This window comes from Lactuca sativa, chromosome 4 (genome assembly GCF_002870075.4).
Source record: "Lactuca sativa cultivar Salinas chromosome 4, Lsat_Salinas_v11, whole genome shotgun sequence".
In the NCBI taxonomy this organism is placed as follows: Eukaryota; Viridiplantae; Streptophyta; class Magnoliopsida; order Asterales; family Asteraceae; genus Lactuca; species Lactuca sativa.
In genome coordinates this window covers 138,894,026-138,916,181 of record NC_056626.2, presented here as the reverse complement: position 1 = coordinate 138,916,181, position 22,156 = coordinate 138,894,026, and the positions used below count along the sequence as shown (strand labels likewise).

General features: G+C 29.0%; 1 protein-coding gene across 2 annotated transcripts; it reads right to left on the bottom strand.

Moving 5' to 3' along the window:
• Positions 1-10,470: 10,470 nt before the first annotated feature.
• On the bottom strand, positions 10,471-16,703 carry LOC111895355 (truncated transcription factor CAULIFLOWER D). 2 transcript variants are annotated; one of them, XM_042901173.2, is made up of 8 exons: positions 16,495-16,703; positions 16,208-16,286; positions 16,055-16,116; positions 15,861-15,960; positions 15,701-15,742; positions 15,480-15,521; positions 15,310-15,383; positions 10,471-10,794 (listed from the first exon to the last, which is right to left on the bottom strand). In XM_042901173.2, exons 1-8 carry the CDS (start codon positions 16,674-16,676, stop codon positions 10,728-10,730), a joined length of 648 nt encoding a protein of 215 aa, XP_042757107.1. In that variant the 5' UTR covers positions 16,677-16,703; the 3' UTR covers positions 10,471-10,727. The 2 variants fall into 2 exon arrangements, with proteins under 2 accessions (XP_042757107.1, XP_023747202.1); XM_023891434.3 differs by having other exon boundaries at positions 15,310-15,377.
• Between the last annotated feature and the right edge of the window lie 5,453 nt (positions 16,704-22,156).

Sequence of the window (22,156 nt, the reverse complement as noted above, 5' to 3'; positions counted from 1 at the left end):
GTACTTTGACTAAGTCCAATTAGTCATCTACTCCTATTTCTAAAAAATTTATCCCTAGAATATAAGCAGCCTCTCTTAGATCCTTCATAGTGAAACACTTTCCAAGCCAGGACTTAACTTCCAACAAGGTTGGAATGTTGTTTCCTATAAGCAGTATGTCATCAACATACAATACCAGGAAGGTAACTATACTCCCACTAGCTTTGACATATACACAAGATTCATCCTCACTTCTAGAGAAACCAAACTATTTGAATTTCTCATCAAAGCAGAGATTCCATCTACGAGAAGCTTGTTTCAATCCATAGATTGATTTCTCGAGCTTACACACTCTATTGGGGGTATTTAGCATCTACAAAACCCTCTGGCTGACTCATGTAAACATCCTTAGCCAACTTTCCATTAAGGAAAGCGGTTTTGACATCCATCTACCAAATTTCATAGCCATAAAACGTAGCTATGGCTAACATAACCCTAATAGATTTAATCTTGGCCACCGGTGAGAAGGTGTCATCATAGTTAACCCATGGGGTTTGAGTAAAGTCCTTCACAACCAGTTAAGCCTTGAAGGTGTGCACCTTTCCATCGATGTCGGTCTTCTTCTTGAAGATCCATTTGCACCCAACTGTCTTACGACCTGGTACATTGTCAACCAAGTTCCAAACTTGATTGTCATACATGGAATGGATCTCGCTGTGCATTGCCTCTTTCCATGTAGCAGACTCAGGGCCCACCATGGCTTCCTTGTAGTTAGAAGGCTTGTCCAAATTTACCAGTGTACTATCACTAACAAATGTATCACCATCCGTAGTTTTATGGAAACCATAAAATTCTAGTGTCATTCTAACTCGAGTGGAAGGCCTAAGAGGTAATGACTCGCCAATAGGTTCAACAAGAATTTCTTCCTCTGGTTGAGTGCTAGTGTTAGAGGTTCCTTCAACGCTTGTCTCTTGAATTTCTTCAAGATTAATTACACTCTCACTATCCTCTTTGCATATGAGCTCTCTCTCTCTCTCTCTCTCTCTCAAGACTCCCCTTCATGCTACAAAGACCACGTTATCACTAGGTCTGTAGAACAAGTATCCAAAGGACTTTTTTGGATAGCTGATGAAAATACATCGCTCACTTCGAGGTTAATGCTTGTTTTGAGTCTCTCATCTAACGAAAGCTTCACAACCCCAAATCTTGATATGTGCCAATGAGGGAACCTTCCCCGTCCATATCTCGTAAAGTGTTTTGGCAACGTTCTTTGTTGGAACAAGAATAAGAATGTGGGTGACAATCTCTAAGGCATACCTCTAGAATGAAATTGGTAGTGAAGCTCGACTCATCATGGAATGAACCATGTCCAACAAGGTTCGATTGCGCCTCTAAGCCACACAATTAAATTGTGGTGTCCTAGGAGGTTTCAATTTTGAAACAATTCCACATTCCTTGAGGTAGTCATGGAACTCGATACTAAGATACTCACCACCTCTATCAGATCCGAGCATCTTGATCTTCCCGACCAATTGATTCTCGACTTCATGTTTGAATTCTTTGAACTTTTCAAAGGTTTCTGACTTATGCTTGATTAAGTAGATATATCCATATCTGCTATAATCATCGGTAAAAGTCACATAAAATCGATTTGCATTACTTGTGGTGGATCTGAAGGGCCAACACACATCCGTATGTATGAGATACAACAATCCCTCACCTCTTTCACAAGAACTCGTGAAAGGTGATTTAGTCATCTTTCCAAGTAAAAAAGATTTGGATGTATCATCCAACCTTAAGTCGAATGATTCCAATACTCCATTCTTTTGGAGTTGAGCAATGCGTTTCTTGTTGACATATCCAAGACGACAATGCCACAAGCATGCCTTGTCTAAACCATTAGACGAATGAATTTGTAACGCACCATTTCCTATATAATCTACAACCATCACAGTATCATACACGCCATCACAAGGTAATGCTTCAAAATAAAACACACCATTATAGTAAGCATGAATAGAAGCATTCTTATTATCAAAAGAATATCTAAAACCTTGTCTATATAAACCATGAAATGAAATAATATTTCTTGTCATTTCTGACGAGTAGCAACAATTATTTAAATCTAAACACAACCCACTACTAAGCACTAAAGAATAAACACTAATCTTGGTAGCATGTGAAGATCTCCTATTGACCATAATTAGGTTCATCTTCATATGCTCCACGTCTTCACTTCTTTTTAGTCCATACAAGTCAGAGCAAATGTGAAACCCACACCTTGTATCAAGAACCCAAGAATTCGAATGTGATGAGTTTTTAGATAAAATAGTGTAAATACCTACCGTGGTTGGCTTAATCTTGCCATCCTTTATGTCTTGCAAGTACTTGGGGAAAATTTTCTTCCAATGTACCTTGTCATGGAAGTAAAACCAAGTAGCCTCCTTCAGATTAGACGCAGAGGGAGCTTCCAAACTAGATTTGCCTTTAGGGCCATTACTTGATGACCCGTCTTGAGACTTTCCCTTCCATTTCTGTTATGAGGGAGCTTTCCTCTTCTTCCCTTTACCTTGCCCTATGGCCAAGATGGGAGCAATAGCAGCAGGAGTGGAGGCAATACCCTTTCCCTTCATCCCACTCTCGACGGTTCTCAACAAGCTTTGGAGTTGACTCGATGTAGTTTCCTCCTTGTTTAGATGATAAGTCATAACAAAATGATCATAACAGCAAGGCAATGAGTGCAAGACTATGTCAATAGCCAATTCTTCATCGAAGTTCACATTGAGCTTCAAAAGACGATCCATATAAAGTTGTATGCGTTGCAAGTGGGTCGTTAAGTGACTTGACTATCTCGTACCTTTCTTGACGGGCTCGTTAATGGTACTTCTCCATCAAGTCCTTGCACATATCATAAAGCCAATAGTCCTCATAGAACCATTGCAGTTCGGTAGTCATAGTAGCCACCATGATGCATGCTACTTTGGTAACATCATTGTAGTGTCTCATACATTCAACAATTTCTTATGGAGTAGATTTAGTTTCATCATTCTCGTTCAGCTCCTTTTCGAGAACGTATTCCTTGTCCTCAAAGCACAAATCCATTCTGATGTTACAGATCCAATCATTAAAGTTGGAACCATCAAAAGTGACCTTCGAGCAGATGCTCAAGAGCGAGAAGTGGTTAGAGTTGTTGTTGGAGGAGCCAAAAGCATCGTTTTGAAGTTGACATCTAAAAAGGAGAAAGGATAAGATTTGATTAGATAAGAAAATCCTTAATATAACACCCAAATAAAATATTTAGGCTATGATCCAACTAAATAATTCACAATTCAGAAGAAGGATGCCATAATCTAACTACAAATTATTTAAAGGTAAGTAAATGACGATTACCGATTTCATCACCATGAAAAATGATTTTTTAAGTGAATTAAGTTTTAAATAAAATTCGTAGATCTTTTTAGATTCATTGAACTATTCAATGACATGTTTAATCTCGATTATGCCATTTCCATTTGTGACTAGGATACCGAGGATCACAAACAAGGTGTGAATAACCATGCAAAGTAGCTTGGTACTCTCGATGTCATTTATCATCTAATTAATGTGCTGACACACGCTCCATTAATCAACGATAATTTACGAGCTACCCATTTCCACCCTTTATTAGTCCATATTAGTGTGTCGATTAACCACACACACTCCACTAATGACTTTTATAAAGTACAATGTGCAATTTCATGGATTAACATTAAATTCACATTTTCCTAAAGTAACTAAGATTGAGAATTTTATAAAAAGATTTAGTTACTTTATATATTCCATTATACTTATTAATGAGAATTAAGTGTCCTATCAAACTCATTCGGCTAACAACCCTCCACCAATCAAGGAAGCGGTGGGTGAGAGTGGACACTCATTCAACTGCCATTTTATAGGCAGTTTCCTTATACCCTCTTATAGATCGGCTTCATGAATGAGGCTTACTAACGGTAAGACTGACTTTTCTTATACATATATATATATATACATATAAAGACTAACTAATAATTTTACAATATATAAGGGTGTATTTTAAACTTTTAAAATACTAGGGTTCTTAAATTTCAATTAAAATTTCAAAATTTCAAGATTAAACTTTTTAATTTAAATTTTAAATTTTAAAACCAATGATGCTTTTTTAAAAATTTTCAAAAATACCAGGTTATTTTTTTAATAATTTAAATTACCAAATTAATTTTATCTTTGTAAAAAATTTAACCCAATCATGAATTCCTGATAAGGATACAAAATTACTGATTAAAATATCCAATATTAATAATTAAAATGAATTGAAGGTAATTGTCCTAATCAATCCATGAGACAATTATCAAAACCGAAAATCTTGGATCTGACAGTGCAACTCGTCGAGTTGGGCAATTACCATGTCGAGTTACATGTCAACTCGTCGAGTTCAAAGACCAACTCGACAAGTTCGATGAATAGAATGACGATCGGTTCCCATCTCCTGTGAACAATTCACAATTGCATCAAATTCAATAGAAAAGTAATCCTAGGCTCTGATACCACTAATGAGTTTTGAGCATAACAACAATTCCTATGTGTGCATGCAACCCTAATGCTTTGGATATAGGTTTTCTATAATTGAACATGCAAACTTGAACACAAAAGGAGAAACCCTAGGATGTAACTACAATTTTCTAAATCCATATAAAACTAGGGTTAGGTTACATACCTTAATTGTTATATTGTAATAACAATGATTCCCTTGTAGATCTTGAAGCTTGAGAACTTAGGGTCACAAGTGTAACACCTCTATCGGCTCACAAACACACAATGTAAGAGAATAATATGAGAGAGGAGGAATGGGATTAGAATTTTAGTTTTTTCTTCTTCCAAAGATTGGATGAAATTCTAAGGGTTTAGAACCTTTTATATAGTGCACCAAGGATGCTATGGATAACCCTAATCTCAAATATGGTAATTATCCACCTCATTTGATTATCCATATATGATACGATATTCTAGAAACTCTAGAATAATCTTACATATATCATAAATTTCGTCCACCACCTTCCCTAGGAAGGTTCTGGACCGTTTTGCTTAACTATTGAACAATTACACTTTTAGTCCCTGCACTTTTAATTAATTCCTTTAATCCCAAAATTAATTCCAAATTAATTTCTGATTAAATATTAATTAATAATATGATTACTAATTAATATATTATTTCCATAACATATTAATAAATCATTTAGTCCATTTTATTAATCAAATTAATAAATTCTTCCTCTTCCTTAATTAATCATCTTGTCTAGTTGCAAGTGTGAAAGCATCCCAAACGGACCATGCCACTATCAATTCAAGTACATACCAATTACAGTTATGGGCTTAGACACCTAATCCAACAAAAAGTACATTCGTAACGAACACACTTTTGGTCTAGAAAGCACATCAATAGTAAAACATTACTTTTGGCATAAAAGGACATTCTTAACGAACACATTTTCGGTCAAGAGATGACATATACAGTAAAACACTAGTTTTGGCATAAAAATATATTCTTAACGAACACACTTTTGATCTAAAAGTACATTTTCCATAAACATAGTTTTGGTATAAAGGTATAGTTTCAGTAAGCATACCTTTGGTATATGATATGGGGGTATTTAGTCATAAAATTCATGCATTATCTTAATACTTTATGTTGTTTTAGTCTCAAATAATGAACAAAAGGTGTTTAATTGGTTTAAAATTTCATTTTCAACAATGAAGACGTGCTTCGAAGGAAAATGAAGTGGATTTAGCAATTAGAAGCTTGGAAATTGGATTTTGAAGAAAGAAGACAAAATTGAAGAACTCGTCGAGTTGGTCCCTTCACTCGACGAGTTGCTATGAAGATTTCCGACAAAATAGTGCCTTTCCGTACACACGATTTAAGTAAAAAACTCGACGAGTTGGGTCCTAAAACTCGACAAGTTGCACTGTTTTTCAGAATCTATATATATAGATTGTTTTCACTTGAAACCCTAACGTTGGCTGGAGGCTATTAGCGACTTTTGGAGGCTAAAGACATTCTTAAGAAGCTTTGGAGCTCATAATTTGACTAGAGGTTAATTTAGAAGAGATCAAAGGCATTTAACTATTACTTTTCTCTTAATTCTTTGTGTGAATCATGTTTGCAACATTAAATTTCGTTTTTATGATATTATTTGCTGAAGTTATGGGCTAAAACTCCATACTTATGTTTAGACTAGATGATCTTATGAATATGGTTTGATAAGTGGCTTTGGATTATATTTATTTGGTTATTTATCTTGTTAAGCATGTTAAAAGATCCTTATTTATGTGTTAATGATAATTATTTTATGTTAATGACTAAGTTTATTGAGTTGTATGAACATTTGCTTGATTACTTGAATCTTATAGTTTTGTGAAAACAAGATTGTATGCCTAGTGTTGTGAACATAACCTAGGGTTAACTAGAAAATAAGTAAATTAATGTGTGAGCATTCTAAGTTTAAGTCTAGAAAATTTCATAAAATTCCTAGTTCGCTTCAACTAATGCTTTGATACCAACTGTGACATCCCCAAATTCACGGTCATTTTAAAATTTTTATTTATTCTTATTTTAAAATCACATTATCCTTTTTAAAGAACAATGTTGTGGAATTTTGTTCCCAGAAAACATGATAAAGGTTTTATCAAAGCATTTCCGAAGAAATGTAATTGTTTATATTAAAACATTAGGATGTCATCGTCAATATAGATGCATAAGCATAAACAGACCTTACATTCTTTACACTAGTGATTTACATCTCCTTTAATTTCTCAATGTAATATAGTTTCGTATCGACATCTGTGATACAAATAAACTGAGTAAGTCAGGTTGGGAAACCTGGTGAGTACATAGGGTTTTCAACCCACAACAATAAAGTTATTATGTTTAATCATCAAACAATAAACCCAATTACCCATCCCCATTATCTTCTTTATTCTTAAGTATCTTCCCTAAGAATCATCTATTCCTCATTATTTATTCCTAAGTATTGTCCTAAGGAATAGGCACGAAGTCCATTGTATAACAGGCACTAAGTCCATAGTTGCCAGGGTTCATCTAACAAGCGCTAAGTCCATAGCTGCCAGGGTTTATTTCATTTATTGATAATATTATTTTAGGAGTCCACCCGCAATACATGTCAATGGGTTTTTAGAATACACCGGGTGAACACATCGTTCACAACACCTACAGGTTGCGAGCCTGCTAGTGTTCCACTGGACTGTCTAGAATAGTCTGTGGTTGTCATCTATGCTTTGCTAGATGATGGGGCCATCTCTTGGGTCATCGCTTCATCACTTCTCACTATCTTTTACCACTTATATACCATCGCTCATCATTCATCTCGTCTTTCATCGCTCATCATTCATCTCATCTTTAATCTACCCATTTTTTACCCATCATAATTATATGTATAAAATACATATATAGTTTAAAACAATTAAAACATGTATATTTTTGTTCATCCAGCATAGATATCAGGAACACAAATAATATGCACACATAGCATGTAATTTATATTAAATACTTCATATCTATGTGTAAGATGAAAGTAACTATGCACTCACTTGTGAAAGTGACGACTCGAAATTCGAGTAGCGCTTCGCTTCTTAACAATATGATATCCTTTGACGAAACTTAGTATTATTACCACTAGATTTTAGTTCAATATTTATTGCGACTAATTATTAGTCTAGATTCATCATTAACTCAAAGTATACTTCATGATCTATCAAGTAAGGAACAACCAGGTAGGATCATATCGGAGGTAGGGTCCGCTTGGTATACGAAGTATACTGTTTGGAAATCCCACTCTAAACACCTCACTAAATCACAACCTAGAAATTATCCCCATAAGTAGATCAATCAGTATAACGACTTTGAATCAATGATAAATTTTATTTATAGGTTCATAATAACGATATTATAAGTTATATTTAAAGTAGGGTAGCATAACTTACTTAGCTATGAGCTGGGCTCTGCAGGGGCAGAACTTCATCATTGAATCTTTCTAAGAAAGATTCTTATAGCAATTCAACGCTCACCTTACTATACTAGAAACTACAGAAAGAGAAGTCGAATCACGAGGGACCGAAATGCTCGGGGGATAAGAAGAGAAAGACTCTTGAATCAAGAGAATGGTGCAAGAAACATGAGAGCCTAGAGAATCTTATTTATAGTAATTGAATTTTCAAAAACCACCCTTTATATTTACTTAAATGACTAAACATCCCTTTAAAATACTATTTTAAATAGATTTAATGATACTTGTACTAAACTAATGTTGAAAGTACTCAACACTAGTCTTATAACGACCGCATCGTCGATAACTTTCTAATGATATATACATATGTATATATATGTATACATAATTACGTATATATGATTTACACTTTATTTTAATACGTAAACGTGCTATTAAAAATTATAACTCGTTCATACGAGCTCCGTTTTGACATTCTTTATATCCACGCGTAGCTATCGACGAGATCTACAACTTTTGTTTAGACTTTGTCGGCTAATTTTGACTTTATCTTTTGTCCATATTTTTATAAAATTAAATGATTTTGCTAAAATCATAACTCTCTCATACGGACTCCGTTTTTGACATTCTTTTTCTCAAAATTCCTATTTTAAGGAGTACTACGTTTTTTTGTGGCATTAGCTAAAAGTCAACCATTCTCTTTGTAGTTTTTTACGTCACACATTCCTTGTATGCGACTGACTTTTATAAACAACACAAAACATGCATAAAAAGATATGTGCATAAACATAACCACTAATGATCTTTTTGTGAGCCAACACAAACCATTCCTAAAGGGACAATTAAGGGGACCAAAAATATTCTTGTAATGGTGTTGAAGAAGCTCCCACTTGAGTAAACATCCATTGCTTGCAAAAGATTTGAAAAGCTTCTTTAAAGGAAAGACTGCAGCTTTCATGACACTTTTCAGAAAGTGTCATCGTTCTGTTCAACACCTTTTCAACAGTTGTGTAGCATTCATGACACTTTTCAGAAAGTGTCATGCTCTGCCCAGCACATGTTGAACTCGAAATTTTTTCCTTTTGTCTTCAAAAAATGGTTCAAATTTCATTTCTTGTCTTTGTACAAATAACTTATTTCTAAAAAATAATCTATCACTTTACAGAAATAAACAAGAAAACTAATATATTTAATTTATTACATATCATATGAATAAATAAATTATTACAACCATTTTATAATAAAAATAACCAACACAACAACATAACAACACATTGGTCATTGGCTAGTTTATGCACATCATATACATCAATATACACATCAAAGAACCTTTGTTTTTCTAAGACAACTTTAAATGACAAAAGATGCATGAAACTTTTGTCACATAAAATAACAAAAAAGTTGTCATAGAAAATATGTATGAATTTATTTTTATACAAAAAAAAAGTTATTCATATTCTCCAAAAACTAAGATTTCTAAAAATAAAAAATCTAACCAAACTTGCAAGGTGGCTCTGATACTAATTGTTGGGTTTTAGTTCAAAAATAGTTTCATAAACTTGAAAAATATGGCAACGGAAGACTTTAATTTTTTAAAACTTTTGAACAAACAAAGTGTTGTAAACAATATAAACTTGTACTATCAATGTATGAATGTTTGATTTGCTATATTTTATTACTATTCAATTGTTATAATACTGTACACGGCGTAATTCTATCTGCCCCTAGACGTTTCCGCCGTTCTGGTTTGAAGGTGTGACACCCTCACTCTCGTGCCACTATTTTTTTGTGACAACTTGAGTGTCATGTACTTAACTTTTAACTCAAATCAACACCAACGAACCACACATGTAAGAGTAGATAAACATTTTGTAAGTGAACACGTTGTTATTGGCCATGTGTGTATGTTGCACATGTTGTTTGATCGTCAGTTTGTAGATAAATTTACAAATGGATGTCCTATATAGTTATTTTTGGATTTTAGAATATTTTAAGTATTTGAGGCCCCCCAACTCCAACTATAGGGGTGGGATAAATAATAGAATTTATAACTTTACAGCTTTACATATTGTATAGAGGGTCTTCTATGTAGATATTGTACCTATATTATTAATTTCAAATGCAATGTTAACCCTAACTTGTTAATTTCAATGCAATGCTAACCCTAACGGGCATTCCACAATTGTATTCAAATAATTTGTTTCATTATAGTAATATTTACGAATATGGCCATTAGGAATAAAAAAAAATAAAAGGAAATGACCACTCTCTCTAGCTATTCCCGGACTGACCATTTCGAATATCTAATATCGTTGGGTTTTCAACAAAATGTCACATTTTATGTCTTTCGATCACATTTTTTTCCTATTTGCAATGATTATTGGACTCGTAGATATTGTCAATCATTTCAGTAAACATCAAAAACTAATAATTGTCCTTTTAATCATAACAATCCAGATAATCAGTTTGAAATTGATAACGCCAACTAATAACATATATACAACATTAAAGATTATTTGTACACACGCATTACCTTCTGTATGCATATCAACATTTTACATAAAAACAAACTTAGGAACTATTACTCGCGCGATATATACCTTATAGTAACCAAACTAATTCAATTCTTTTTAATATATATTTTACTACATTGATGACAACGACAAGATGGTAATAAACTTAACCATTGGAGAAATGACGAAAACATAATTAATTGTTGGAAAAACCGAGCTGGTTCATGTTGAGTGGTGAATGAGATTGCCCATCTGGAATAAACCTGCAAACTTACAAAAATGTTGTTATTATATATATATATATATATATATATATATATATATATATATATATATATATATATATATATATATATATATATATATATATATATATATATATATATTCTTTCTAATAATACTATAAGGTATATACATTTACATTTTTTCCTTAATTTAAAATCAAGGATATAAAACTATCGTTGTTAAGCATCAAAAAATGTTTTTAGATTTGTTGTATCAAAACCTGACAACATTCGTCCTTTATAAAGAATTATCTATAAACCGAAGTTTATTCAATAAAGAAAAATAAGATTGGCTTCTTATTTGTATCAAATATGTAAAATCACTATTTTTAAAAGATTTTAACTAATATCGTTGTATCGAATATGTAAGAAGTTTTAACTAAAATGTGATTGGCTTGTTCTTTGTATCGAATATGTAAAATCGTTGTTGAGCATTACAAAATGTTTTTAAATTTGATGTGTCAAAACTTGATAGCATTCCGCCTTTATATAGAATTATCTATAAACCAAAGTTTATTCAATAAAAAAATTGATTTGCTTATTATTTACGATCGAATATATAAAATCAATAATTTTAAGAAGTTTTTAACTAATATTATATAAACTAGGTGTAAAATCCGTATAGTACATGAATTTATTAAAAATAAAAATTTAATATAAATTTGTAAACATATGGGTATTTTTTAAAGTAGACAAAATTGCAAAAATGGTCCCTGTGGTTTCTTATTTTATGTGGTTATAGTCTAACCGTTTGAAAAATTGTAGATTTGGTCCTTTTCAACAAGTTTTATTGTGGTTTTAGTCCCTCATCCGTTAAGTTTAACTGGTTGACTGTTAACTTTTTTAAAATTACAATTTTACCCTCAGGGACCATTTTCGCAGTTTTGTCTTTTACCATACCATAAGGACCATTTTTGCATAAGTTCTTTTTTATTTTATTGAAGTATTATATATTAATAAATATTATTTTTAATATATAATATTATATATTAATAAATAATTTTTTATGGGATGATTAATTTATTATAGTTGTTTTTTTTTTGAGGGAACGACTATAGTTGATTTTTAAAATTTTTTTTTTGTTTGAGTAATTCTTTTTATTGAGTTATTATATATAAATATATATAGTTTTTAATATATATAATTTATATCATAATAAATATTATATTATTGGATTATTAATTTCTTTTAGTTAATATTTTTAATTCTTTTTTTAATTATTTTTATTGGATTATTTCTTTTATTTCTTTTAATTTATTATTTTCTTCATATACTAAATATTTTTTTATTGGATTATTAATTTATTTTTGTTAATTCTTTTAAAAAAAATCGACGTAATTATTTTTTATTGAATTATTGTATATCAATACATATAGTTTTTAATATAAAGTATTTATATCATAATAAATATTATATTATTGTATTATTATTATCTTCTAGTTAATTTTTCTAATTTCTTTTTTTTTTAAACTAATTTTTGTTGGATTATTACTTTTAATTTATTATTTTCTTCATATACTAAATATTATTTTATCGGATTATAATAGTAGTTCTTGTTAATTTTATTGGTTCCACCACAAAGTCATGGGATACGCAAAATCGTGGTCTCTCATCATCGAAATCGTTAGGATCATTGCCAAACACTTTCATTTCATCTAGCTTATGATGAGAAACCATTGGAAAAATATCACCACCATCACTCGGTCACCACCACCACTTATAAATGTTATTAGGGTTTGTTGTGCATTATGTGGGATATGAAAGATTCCATTGGATTATGAAGAGGTTGTCGCAGGTGGCTACCAACAACGCTGGATGGAATAGGGTATAATATCTATGGAACCTCCGATGATGGTGTTTGGAGGTGATCCTGCTAATTTTTGACGATGATAATCGACACTTTTACGTATTTCGACGACTTTGTGGTGAAACTAATAAATTTAAAAACAGTTAATAGTATACATTCAAAATAAAATAATAATCCAATAAGATAATATTTATTATATTAAAAAAATAATAAATTAAAAGTAATATTTCAATAAATTAATAATTCAAAAGAATTAAAAAAATTAATAATCCAATAATGTATTATTTACTATGATGTAAATATTATATATTAAAGATAATATTTGTTGATATATAATAATCTAATAAAAAAGAATTGCTCCAACTAAATGAAATTATAAAAAGAGTCAACTAAAAGAAATTAATAATCCAATAAAATATTGTTTCGTAATATGTAATAATCCCATAATATAATATTTATTATGATATAAATATGATATATTAAAAACTATATGTACTGATACATAATAATTCAATAAAAAGGAATTACTTCAACAAAAAAAATTAAAAAAAATAATTAGCTAAAATAAATTAATAATCCAATACAACAACATTTAGTATATGAAGAAAATAATAAATTAAACGTAATAATACAATGAAAAATGTTTAAAATTTATAAAAATTAACTAAAAAAATTAATAATCCAATAATATAATATTTATTACGATATAAATATTATATATTAAAAACTATATGTATTGATATATAATAATTTAATAAAAAAGAATTACTCCAACAATTTTTTTTTTAAAAAAAATCAACTAAAATAAATTAATAATTCAATAAAAAATATTTATTAAAATATAATATTATATATTAAAAATAATATCTATTAATATATAATACTTTATTAAAATAAAAAAAATATATGCAAAAATGGTCCTTATAGTATAGTAAAAGACAAAACTGTGAAAATGGTCCCTGGGGGTAAAATTGTCATTTTAAGGAACTTAACGGATGAGAGACCAAAACCACAACAAAACTTGTTGAAAAGGACCAAATCTGCAACTTTTCAAACGTTTGGACCATAACCACATAAAATAAGAAACCACAGGGACCATTTTTGCAGTTTTGTCTTTAAAGTAATACATTTACATAAGTAAAAATGATTTAATCATGAATAAAGTAAGTAATTCAATATATATTAATAAAAATATTAACATTCTTTAAAAAATGATATTGAAAATTTAGATATAAACATTAAACATTCTTTTTATAGCAAACTTTCCAAATAAATACAAACAAAATGATAATAATTAGATAGTTGAATGTATACTAATAAAAAAACTATTGACATATATTAACATGGTGGACATAACATTGAATTTATTTTATCTAAATATAATTTTATATGTTTACGCTTGTCTTTGGAGTCATTTGAATTAATATTATGTTTTTATCTTTACAACAATAATAAATCCTAAATAAAATTATGATGCAAAAATGTTAACAAATTTTTAAAGTTCAGTTATTAAAATGGAGATATTATAAATTTAAATGTGTAGCTATAAAAAAAATATTGTTAATCGCTATACATTTTACATGACTTGAATTTGGTAAAATATAAATTCATATTTTATTCATCGTTTCTATATGTATTACATGTATAAAATAATATATATATATATATATATATATATATATATATATATATATATATATATATATATATATATATATATATATATATATACTACTTAACTGTCATATAACGTATAAAAAAATATTATAGATAGATAAAATATTTAGTAGTTTCTTAAATATATTTAGGAAAATATAAGAAATATATATATGTATATATAGGTAAATATAAATTTATATTGAAATAAAAGATATTTATCTAAACATGACCTAAAAAATGTTAAATTAATCCCTTAAAATATGTATTAAGTAGTTACCATATATAAATATTTGCTAAGGAAAGAAACGGATAGAACATTTATTCTCAAGATTAACAGAATTAATCTACCATAATAAATAAAAATGTTATTGTCACTTGTCATTCTCTCATTTAATTGCCTACATGTCATTTTGTCATAATTTTGAGATATATTAATTTTTCACTTGTCATTTACTTCATTATTCATTTCCAACATATTATTAATTTAGTTTCCATAAATTAAACCTACCATAATGGCTATTAATTTCAAATTTGAAATTTGAAATTTAAATTTCAAATAAATTTACATTTTAACCTTTGTATTTAACATTTTGTTATAATAACTCGTTTAGTACACGAGTCTGACAATTAAACACATAATTTTAATTTATTTATTTTTTGCATGTTTTTTTATCATAATTTTCACTTATTTCATATTTCAAATTCAAATAAACTTCTCATTTTATCGCTCCTATTTAACATTATGTTTTAATCAACCCGTATAATATACGGGTCTCACAACTAGTGTATTTATTATATATAAACTATTACTAAAAAGTGAATATTAAATTTTAAAAAAATGACAAGTGAAAAAACTTCTAAAAAATAACATGTATCAAATAATTAAAAAACTGTGTGTGGTTTTTAAAATCAAAACTTCTTCTAATTTATTGTATATAACTATTAATTTCTGAAGTACAATTTAAATATGCTTTAGAAAACTAATAATCAATATTATATTTTATTTATGTATTAAAGAATCAGTTTACCTTTGAATTGCATGATCTGATGAATCCAAGCCTGAGTATTCATCAGCTTCGTTAAGCAGCTCATGAAGCTTGATCTCGAAATATACCAGAAAGGAGTAGATTTTTTAAATTCAAATTCAAATACTAAGTTAATTTATCATTTAACATATACTTTTCAAAAAAATGCTCACTTTTTTCTGAAGAATCGTATGTTCTTCTTGCAAGGTTTTATGCTGCATACACATAAAAAAGATAAATAGCTAGCTTCCTTTTTTTTTTCTTTAAATCAACCGAAGCTTAAAAAGACATATTAGTCATTACACATATCAAAGAGATCGATGGGTAAAATTGTAAAACTAAACTAAAACACTAAAATTATATATATAATTTATTTATAAACCTTAAGACTCACATTTCTCTTCAATAAACTTATGTGCTCCGATAAAAGGCGCCACTGTCCAAATTCATTTATTAAATCTTTATTAGGATTTGAAGGAAAATCTGATAACAGTAATAATAATAATAATTAATAATCCTTGGATAAATCGTTTTCTTGAAATAGTTAAACGTGCCTTTTTAGATCGGACGCGATCAACTCCGATCCTCAGTTGGCGTTCAAGTTGTTTGAGTTCTTTTATCCCTAGTGATGAAAGATCTTCTCCAGCCAAATGCCTTAATCCCAACAAAATTGTTATATTTCCTGGTAATAATAATTAATGTAATGAAATGAATTCATAATTATATATCTATTATTATATATATATACTTGTGTTTTGTTTCGAGTATCTCGATTGTCTTCTTCATCTCATCCATTTCGTTCTTCCATACCTGTACAAGATCCATTTCTTTTCTAATAAAAAAACAATCTTTAAATCGAATATATCATTTTTAACCTACATGTGATCATCTTCTTGAATACCTCGATGGTTCTTACTCCATGGTTGTTCATTTTATGCAGACCCTTTTCGTTTCTGTACCTCCTGATAGTCATATCCATGCTGCAACATACCATCAATCACCATACATACATCACATACATACATACATACATATATATATATATATATATATATATATATATATATATATATATATATATATATATATATATATATATATATATATATATATATATATATATATATATATATATATATATATATATATAGAGAGAGAGAGAGAGAGAGAGAGAGAGAGAGAGTATACTCATGGCTGGAGAAGTGATAAGCTTTGCCAGAAGGAGAGAAGACAAGAAGAGCAACCTCAGCATCACAGAGAATGGAGAGTTCAATGGCTTTTTTGAGCAAACCATCTCTTCTCTTGGAGAAGGTGACTTGCCTATTTGTTGGATTTTCTATTCTCTTTAGCTCGACTTTCCCCCTTCCCATTTTGTGTTGAATTTTGTCTTCTTCACTTTCTTGTAGTATATATTACCCACTTAATGACGTGATTATACTAATGTAAAATTAAATCAAAATTTATCTTTTTTGCCGACTGAATGTGGACATGACATCGGTGCTTTTTTTTTTCTTCCACTTGATAGTTGATAATGTACCTACCACTGTGGTCTATGAGATGGTTTTATTTTTGGTTTTGTAGTAGTGTAATTTGTTCTATTTTACAAAAAAGTTTATCACTTATCTATTTGTTTTCATTATGTAGGGTTGGTTGGATGCACATCGTTTGTCTTTATTGTTAGGGTACAATAGGGGTATTTATGAGATGATTTGATTTGGTTATAGACTAAAACCGAATCATAACATTTACAATCGGTTAATTAGTACATTTCGATAGCCATGGGTTATTGATTCCGACTTGTTGTGATTAATAGTTTTTTATATCTATTAATTATAATTATAATGGTCAAAAATTAGATAAACATTAATAAGAATATTGCAATTAAAAATGAAAAATAAAAAAACAAATCATTGCTATAAAAGTGAAAATCAAATAGTATGTTGTTATAAAAAGCAAAAAAGTGAAAGTTCATTCCAATTTGTTAAATATTATAGTGATAACTTCTAACTTTTTAGCATCTCATATTCTCTTCAATTTCAATTTCTTATTTAATTAAAATAATTACCTCATGTACATATACATATTTTTAAATTTTTTATGTATTCATTACATATAGTAGTTCGGTTAGGTTGTGTATGGGGCGGTTTTATAATTAATTAAACTAAAACCGAGCCATTTACATTCGGTTAATGGAAATCAAAAACCGCAACACTATTCTTAGTAATGGTTCAATTATAATGAATCAATTATATTAGTAAATTTAATTTCGTTTTTCATTTTGGATGCTCACCCTTACTATTATCAACACAAAAGAGACTTCAGGACACCAAAATCAGTAATTGAATAATCTGTTGAGTACTGACAGATCTTCGATTGGAAATAGTTAAGGATTTTTAAAAATATATATGCCTATTAGTGACATAAGAGAAATTAAATATCTTCTTACCTTTTGATCCTACCAATCCTCATACTCATTTAAATAATGACATGTGTCATATTAGTATCCTAAAATATCATTAAATCTTATTAATTTAGCATTAAATATTACACATATTACCATTTCATTGGATAGGAGGATATGTAGGAACAAAAAGTAGAAGAATATTTAATTTTTCGTGACGAGAAATTAAATATCCTCATACCTTTTGATCCTACCAATCCTCCTACCCATTTAAATGATAACATGTGTCATATTAGCATCCTAAAATATCATTAAATCTTATTAAATTAGCATTAAATGTTACACATATTACCATTTCATTGGATAGGAGGATATCTAGGAACAAAAAATAGAATGATATTTAATTTCTCGTGACATAATTAAGTTAAATAATATTTCGTCAAAAATTGTTGTCCATTTTGAAGAAAGGTTTAGTGAAATTATATGCTGTTGCCAATTTTGACAAAATTAGCGACAAATTTAAATTCATCAAAATTAGCTTATGGAAAATGTATTATACTTCATTCTTTCTTACGTCCAAGGTAGTGAATGCTACAAAGACTCTTTTTTCGAATGATATATTTAGATGGGAAATATGTCTCTCTGTGAGATTCTCGACTTTGTTTCAAATAGAGAGACATAAATATGTTGTTATTTCTGAACTATGGCAAAATGAGGAATGGGGTTGGGATTGGTGCATATGGATATTATTGACGATGTGGAAGTCGGTCGATTTGAAGATTTTCAGTTTTTATTAGCTAGATTTCCATATGAGTTTTGATGTGGACAAATAGAATTAGGTGGTTTCCAATGATGGTGTGTTTACTATCAAAAGTACTAAAGGGTTCATGGAACAATTTATGCTTTGAATGTTAATGTTTAAACTAGACATATCAAATATCTCATGTGAAAAGTGAACATTTTAATTTAACTGGCGTCTTCTCATAGGCCAGCTTTCTTTGAGACGAACTTGGTGGCCAAAAAGGATAGATGCACCCTATGTTTTGTTTCCTAGTTGTCAAACGCAAACTAAGTCCTTGTGGGAACTTGGAATTCGATTGGGAGATAGGCTTTTAATTCTCAAATTTGACTAATATAAATATTTTCAGAAAATTGTAAACAAAATAAGTTGCAGCAAAAATGGTTAAAGCATGATTTTTAGGATCTAAGGCGTGAATTCAAATCTCATCAAAGTAGCAAAACAACTTTTTATTATCTTTGTTGATCTTCGAACCAATAACCTAAACCAAAATATATTAAAAAAGAAATGATTTATATACGTCAAGTTTTCTTCATTAACAACAATTTATGTTTAATAAAGTTATACAATATTTGTTATGTATGAATGGACTTTCATGTTCTTTGAAAACTTTGAATATTTTCATAAAATTACAGTTTTTTATATTTAAAAAAATGATTTTTGTGTAAAACGGTAACCATGCAAATGTGCAGATATTAATTTTAATGTTATTTTGAGGACATAATTGTAGTTAATATGGGAGCATAAGATGCCGATGTCGGCCATAAGTGAATAGAAAGTTGACAGGTGTCATTCAAAAGCTAAATCAAGAACCTCGGATTATCGAAAGATGATGATGATGGAGATAATAGAGAAGAGTGAGCTTCACGTATCTTTAGACCATGGTACATGGGAACAACAACTCCTCTTCCATAATCAAAAGGATGACTAATACTAGGTTGATTTCAACCCATTTAAGTTTTAAATATATACAATCGTGTCAAAATCTCTTTTGTTGAATGGGCTCCACGCGTTGCTCATGATGTGTCAATTTTCCATTTGATCATCTTTCTAGTTGCCAATAGGAATTCTTACATGGCTTTGTAAAAACTAAAAACTCCCACCAATTGTGCCTCTCATGGTGACGGGGAACATGATACATTCATCATGTTTCCCAAAAACAAGTTTGAAAGGATTTTTTCTTTTTCTTTTTTTCAAGAATTAATTTTAAAGCTTTTGATGTGATTTCACTAGACATCTCAAAGTGATTCTGAAAGATAAGTTATTTTTGACTTATCTCTATATCATAGTTTTGATTCAATACATTTTATGTTGAATTTGATTTTACATCCTTTAATGTTAGGGCTTTTAACTTTAATAAAGTTAACTGAATCATAGTTGGTTTTTTTTAATCAGAAGATACGTCTCACCATTGTGAAAGCCTTTATCTTATTGTCTTGCACTAACTTTTTATTATTTTTATTTTTAATTGGCAAAATGCAACATTAAGTCGTTGATCTTACATAAAAATATTATTTATTAGCATACACAAACGTCGCATAAAATAAAGGGCTCGTTTCTATTTCAACATTCGATTCTTTTTGTTCTTTTGCATATTTTCACACACACACACACATATATATATATATATATATATATATATATATATATATATATATATATATATATATATATATATATATATATATATATATATATATATATATATATATATATATATATATATATATATATATATATATATATATATTCTCCCTAATAAATAAAAAACTTTTTGCCACATGTCACATTCTGATTGATTTGGCCACATGTCATTTTGTTGTTATTTTCAATTAATTTTTTCCTCAGACATTTTATGGTTTTTCATTTTACTAATTTCCACATAATATTTAAATGTAATAATAACAATAAATGTAATAATAAATGCATATCAATTTCATTAATTGACTTCCTTCTAATTTCAAATTTTCTAAATTAAAGTTTTATTAGTTTCTTTTGTTTATTTATCTAAATTATTTGTTTAATTTAAAAGAAAAACAAACAATTTAATTTTAATAATTCAATATTTTTCTCTTTTCTTTTTTATAAATTCAAACTTTTCAAATATTTAAAACTTTATATTTTTTTCTTTAAAATAAACTCATGTAATACATGGGTCACACACACACACACACACACACACACACACACACACACATATATATATATATATATCTATATATATATATATATATATATATATATATATAAGCTTAGGTTATTCTATTCAAACTAAGTATTATGTTATTGTATGCATAATTGTGGACCAATCATTTTACTTACTTTTGGAAAGTGAATAATACATATTATTAAATTAAATATAAAAAAATACCATCTAATTTCATTCTAAGGGTATTTTAGTCAATTAACATAAATTTAAAAAAGGAAAATTGCATATTTTAAGGAAAACAGATTCTATTACTTTTAAAAATCTGATTATATGTATGATAATTCTTTTAATTTGAAAATTCTGACGGAATATTTTTATCAATATATTGAAAATAACAAATATGATTAAACCATGCAAGAATACACATTTTGACATAATATATATTTTGATTTAATGAACTTATTGAAGAAATACAAAATTTTGGATACAAGTTAAAAAAATTTCATTACGTTCTTAGAAAAGAATATATATATATATATATATATATATATATATATATATATATATATATATATATATATATACTATTACATTTATTTATTCTTTTCAATATATTGTATATTATTCTGGTAGAATAATCAATTCTTTTTGGAATATCGGTGGTTATTGTTCATCTTCATTCCATATAATGTTCATCTTCAAGATTCTATTTTGACAGAATAAGAATTCAAGATACCATTCCAGTAGAATTTGAATTCGTGATTTTATCCCGATAGAACTGCAATCGTAGAAAATACACAAATTACAAAGGAAATATCGAGATTTAATTCCCACAGAATCGGAATTTGCCACCATCTGTAGCAGCGAAACTGAGTAACAATAGAACATCAACACTAAATGACAAAATTGCCCTTCACTAGCTAATTTAGGCCTAAAGTTTTTTCGGATCAATATAAACGTTACTAATTCATATTATTACCAATTCCATCCTGATAGCTTATTTTATTTCTTTCTATTTATTAGTTTATTTTAGATTTTTAGTTTTTTTTATTAGTATTGCATTGTATTTTAATTAATTTCTTTATCATGAATCGTATCGGGGACTTGTTATGTTGCATGAGGAATTTTGCAGGGTTTTGGAGCTTTTGTGATTGTGGATTAGAGTGAAGACGGCTTAGTGGGCTCCCGAGGCATTGTTGGGCTTGGCGGAATTAAAGAAGAAGAATTGGGCTTTTAAAGTTGGTGGCTTGGATTATTTGGGATTGTGAAGATGGACCATAAATCTCTAATTTTGGGTTTGGAGCATCCATTTGGTAGCTAAATGATGATTGGTGGATTCAAATTACATGGACAAGGGGGGGACCAAAGGAATCTTTGGTAGTGGAAGGGTGGAGTAGTGGAATGGTGGACCAATGGCAACACAACAACGTTTGTGCGGGTGAAATTTTCGTCGCGCGGGTACCCGCGCAACTGCCCAGTTTGGGTATTTTGGTCATTTGGC

Bases quoted from the DNA above. Each gene is read 5' to 3' on its own strand.
- LOC111895355 (XM_042901173.2), bottom strand. From the start codon at position 16,676: ATGGGAAGGGGGAAAGTCGAGCTAAAGAGAATAGAAAATCCAACAAAT. The intron at 15,961-16,054 runs GTATATATATAT...GTTGGGATTAAG, and splicing joins ATACTCGAAACAAAACACAA to GCATTTGGCTGGAGAAGATC. The intron at 15,743-15,860 runs GCACGTTTAACT...GAATTTGGACAG, and splicing joins ATCGCGTCCGATCTAAAAAG to TGGCGCCTTTTATCGGAGCA.